The sequence below is a fragment of the Stomoxys calcitrans genome, chromosome 4 (assembly GCF_963082655.1).
Source record: "Stomoxys calcitrans chromosome 4, idStoCalc2.1, whole genome shotgun sequence".
NCBI lineage: Eukaryota > Metazoa > Arthropoda > Insecta > Diptera > Muscidae > Stomoxys > Stomoxys calcitrans.
Genome location: NC_081555.1, coordinates 610,261 through 615,420, shown reverse-complemented (window position 1 = coordinate 615,420; position 5,160 = coordinate 610,261). Strand labels below are relative to the sequence as shown.

At 39.0% G+C, this 5,160-nt stretch overlaps 1 protein-coding gene across 1 annotated transcript; it reads left to right on the top strand.

The window, feature by feature from the left end:
- The first annotated feature begins 255 nt into the window (after positions 1-255).
- Positions 256-4,530, top strand: LOC106084204 (uncharacterized). Its single transcript, XM_013247747.2, has 2 exons — positions 256-697; positions 2,820-4,530. The coding sequence occupies exons 1-2, from the start codon at positions 466-468 to the stop codon at positions 4,226-4,228; spliced, it is 1,641 nt and encodes a 546-aa protein (XP_013103201.2). The 5' UTR covers positions 256-465; the 3' UTR covers positions 4,229-4,530.
- The last annotated feature ends 630 nt before the right edge of the window (positions 4,531-5,160 follow it).

Here is a 5,160-nt window from a genome sequence, read left to right as displayed (position 1 = left end):
ACACGTGACCACTAATAGTTGCCCATTGTTTATTTACAACAGATCCTTCATTCGTATCGACAATCTGGTAACATTCGTTTTGCATTCGTAATGTATGCCGAACTTATCTGGGGCTTCTCTCTTTTTTTTTAAGGCAACGGCAATACATGATTGTTAAACTCTTCAAGAATTATCGAATATTATGGGGAGTGATAACAGCAATTGGTCAAACTTGCTGCGTTATTGGAAAAGCAACTATTTGTATGTCTAGTTTGATTTAGTTTTCGCTCGAAAAGAACGTCAATGAATGGCGAGTCGCTTAACATATTTAATTTTTTTTTTAATACACCACAACAAGTTGCTGCAGAGGAAATTCTAGGAAAAGCCAGTGTCATATCACCGTCAAATTAGAAACTACGCAGAGCAGCTATTGACGAATTATCTATTAGAATTGATCGATTAGAGAACTACCGCTACCTGAAAAAAATGGCACCAAAGTCTAAAATGTTGAAGCTTCTAATACTTGTCATCTTTGTCTGGCTCTTTGTTATTCTGTTAATGAATGTATTCAGTAGTGGCGAGAGTTATTACTACAGTAAGCTCCTTGGATCCCTTGATGACCATCAGTCATTATTAAATTTGGAACAACAACAGCGAGCGCATGGCGATGGTGGCATTTCTTTGGACAAAGACCCATATGGCGACTACAGCTATAAAGGTATGCATGGACACATTTAAATTGGAAGCATTTCGTTAGGGTTTGCTTGGGATATGGTTATTGTGGGTGATCCATTTATATCTAATCGAAGTATTTTTGTTTTATTTTGATTCTACTTCGTTTAAAAAAAGGCCTTGCAGAGATTTCTTGATAGGCATATCGGGCAAAGACGATTATCGTTTTTTTGTTTAATTTATGAGATATTGGGTTGGCCAAAAAGTAATTGCGGATTTTTTATATAGTCGGCGTTGACAATTTTTTTTCACAGCTTGTGACTCTGTAATTGCATTCTTTCTTCTGTCAGTTATCAGCTGTTACTTTTAGTTTGCTTTAGAAAAAAAGTGTAAAAAAAGTATATTTGATTAAAGTTCATTCTAAGTTTTACTAAAAGTGCATTTACTTTCTTTTAAAAAATCCGCAATTACTTTTTGGGCAACCCAATATAAGTGGAATTTACCATAGAAGTGAGTCAGCGTTTTATGCTATTTGTTGTTCTAATTCATATTTTAATTAAGAAATTAAACTTGAAAATTATAAAATGTACATACAGCTTTGGCGCTGAAAGAGAAAAAACTTCTATAAAGAGGTGTCGCCGCTCGGACGTTGCTATAAAAAGGAGTTCCATTTTTATTGAGCTATAACTCAAATCGGATAGCATTTATTGACAAGGGAATATATTATAAAAGGGGACCCAATCGTGCCGCCTAAAACAATGGTGTGCGCTTTTGGATTTGTTAAACTGGGAACGTTGTTGAGTATTTCTGTCTTGTAAAAATTATCTATGAAAGGCATTCATTCTGCGGAACTCCATTAGCACTAGGCTATCAATAGGTGGTTTCTATCATGAATCTCTTTAGCCATTGGTGTCACTGAGGGTGTGAGTAGTGATAATATCACTTGACATATTTAATTTAATTTAAAATGAAATGTCACGAAATCAATCTACCTGCAGCGTGGGTATTGGAAACCCTATATATATACGGGTCAACCAACTTTCAATCAATTCTATTTGGGATTACACCCTCTAGATGTTCATAAAGTCGAATAAAAGCAGTAAGGAAAGGCGAAAGTCGGGCGGCACGACTATATAATACCCCAAACCTACCCAACAATTAAAAATTCGGGCAATCGATATATGTATATGAGAGCTATATCTAAATCTGAAATGACTTTTTTTCGAAAAGATTGTTAAAAAATTATTGTTGCTACGGCCACATAAGTGCAAATCCGACGATAAATATATATGGAAGCTATATCCAAATCTGAACCGATATTGATGACATCTTGCAGATATGTTAAGATCAGTAACGAAACAATCCGTGCCAAATTTTGTGCAGATCGGTTGAAAATTGTAGTTACTATGACCATTTAAATGGAAATCGGGCGAAGCATATAAATGGGAGCTATATCTAAATCTGAACCGATTTAAACTAAAATCAATAGGCTTCGTCCTTGAGCCAAAAAAGTGGTGTGCGCAAAATTTCGTGACGATTGGACAACAAATACGACCTATACCTTGATTACAAGAATACTTGGACTCACAGGTGTACAGACGGACATGGCAAAATCGAATGAGAAAGTGATTCTGAGTCGATCGGTATGCTTATCAATGGGTCTAGCTTTTCTCTTTCTTAGCGTTGCAAACAAATGCCCAAACTTATAATACAGTGGTGGTGTAGGGTATAAACAATGAAATAATCGGATACATCTAATCTAAACATGGGCCGATTTGACCAATAAAAAATTCCCATCAATTACAAAGCGCCTTCATAAGCGAGCAGGTTAGAAGGCAGATGTTGTGGGTTAAAATTCCACCAAAGGTTTTTGTTTATCGCTACTCACCAATCAATGCATCACAATGGACGTCTATGTGAGTACGAAGGTAACCTCGATCAATATCCACGCTAAATCGTCTGATATTATCGATCAAGAGTATGTAGGGCCTTAGATCAAAAGTTTGTTAATCGTCTGATATTATCGATCAAGAGTATGTAGGGCCTTAGATCAAAAGTTTGTTAAGTAAAGGGCTTGGATAGTTCATATTTCAAGTTGGGATCCTCGATCCCAAGCATGTCTTAAGTATGTCTGTCAATTCCAAATTGATTGATTTCATCAATTACAGAGCCAAAGGAGGAGGAAATTGCTGCACAATTGGAGCTCGATCTACCCAATGTACCATTCGTTTATGCAGACCGGCATAAAAATCGGACAATGCGCAAATCCCGCAACTGTGCCATATTTCCTTATCTGCAGACACTGAAGTACTACAACAATTTCTGGCAGACGTATACGAATATGAACGTTACATTCCACCTATACGCAGCCTACTACGATGACCGACCAGGTGTGGAGGAAACACCTGCCATTCGCATACTGGCTATGATCAATCAACTGCATGCGCCCTTCCCCACATCTTATTGTCACATTTGGTATGAGAATCAAGAAATTCCCCATATCGTTCCCATTTCCGAGTACAGTCCCATTTGGTATTGGGGAGGAGAATATATGTTTTTCACCCACCTTTTGACTTGCTTTCCGCCCAAGGTGACAGTGCCTGGTCGTAAAGTTCCCGTGCCACGGGCTGTGGGTATAGTAAATCACCAGTGTGATACTCCCACGAATATGCTGAAAGTTATTTATGGAAAACCTGCTTCCAACAGTACTGAGAAAATTCCCTTTGCAGTGTGCGTCAAGGGCTTGGATTTCCCCTATGCCGATATATCCAATCGTTTGGCGGAGTGGTTGGAGATGCAACGCTTGCTGGGAGCCCACAAAGTCTACATGTACAACATTGCCATACATCCGAATGTGAAGAAACTCTTGGACTACTATGAAGCCGAGGGCTTTGTTGAAGTACGACCCATCACTTTGGTGGAGGGGGTTGTGGGGCTGCCCCACATGCAGCACTGGATATTAGGCTTGACCTTGTTCAATAAACGTCTAAACGAGCTGATTCCCTACAATGACTGCTTCTATCGGCACATGTACGAGTACGAGTATATAGCCATCATTGATGTGGATGAAATCATAATGCCTCTGGGAGAGTTACAGACGTGGCAGGACATTGTTAATGTCTCCGTTGCAGCGGAGGAGGAGCGTAACTGTGTCCAGGGTTTCGCTGCATTGTGCTTTCGCAACACCTATTTTCCCTACAGAACGGATAATTTCACCTTGTCCCCAGAAACAGGCGACAATCATGATCATCATGAAGTGAGTCCCATTCCGGCCCACATGTTCTTTCTCGGCCACAAGTACCGCACCAGCAACTATTCACGCGTCGGCTTTGCCACAAAGTGTTTGCATCGGACCTCCAAAGTGAAAAGTGTGCACAACCACTATCCGGTGCATTGGTCAAATTCTTGTGGACCAACCAACATTCCGCAAACCTTGGCTCATTTGCAGCACTACCAGGACTTTCAGCCCACCAATGAGTTTCAAATTCTCCAGACTGATTACAGTTTAGAGCGGTACAGAGCATCATTGGTCGATAGAACCACCGAAGTATTGCGACAGCTGGGCATATTAAAATAAGACCGGCCTTATTTTATAAGAGTGCCACTTTGGCTTATAAAAATTAAGAATTCTGACATGTGCATGTTGTGTATGACCCAACGCTTGGTAAAGAACTCTAGCGTTTACATTTTCAATTTGTGAAAATAACATGAATTTAGGTTTCGTTGACAGAAAATGCCACAAAAAACCTCCCAATAAGCTCCGTTTTAAGTGTTCTTTAACAAATGATGTTAGCTTAAAATATTTTTTTACACGATAGTATTAAGTAATATGTCCTAATAAACTAATGTAAGCCCGTAAAGCACCCCGCACACCCCGTTCTGCACACAAAGAAATAAATCGGTTGCTTCAGCGATTGTGCCCCTGAGGTTTAAATTGATGTAAAAACCCATAGTTTTTTAAGACTACAATTTAAGGTTTTGAACAGCTTGAGGCCACTTCAAATGTTTTATTGAAAGCTATTTTCACTTTTAGGCAAGATTCTTCTGTACAAAGCGTATAAAAAACGATTTACAACATATTTTGTCTGCTTTTGTTTCCAGTTTCTATAATACTCACAAACATATTTTGCAAGTGAAAATAATTGCAATACCACCCGTAGAATATTAAGATGGATTCAAATATATACATACATATTTTCTCAAGTGTATATTCCTACTCAAGTTTTAGCTCAATGATATGGGACCTCCTTTTTATGTCCAGTCTAAACGGCGTGCCGCTTAGCTGCACCAGTTAGAAAAGTTTTAACACTACTGGATACCGCCAGCATTTTGTAAGGCGATAATCACCGCAGATTTTTTGCACATAGTGTTTCGCCGAAGTTTTGCACATAGTGTTTCGATGTGACTTGTAGCAACGGTACAAGTACGGACCAAATAGGTCCATATCCTCATATAGCTCCCATGCAAACTCAAATCCAATTTGACATCTTGAGTCACGGAAGCCACAGT

Coding starts and splice junctions, on each gene's coding strand:
- LOC106084204 (XM_013247747.2), top strand. CDS start 466: ATGGCACCAAAGTCTAAAATGTTGAAGCTTCTAATACTTGTCATCTTT. Junction 698..2,819: donor TGGCGACTACAGCTATAAAG/GTATGCATGGAC, acceptor CATCAATTACAG/AGCCAAAGGAGGAGGAAATT.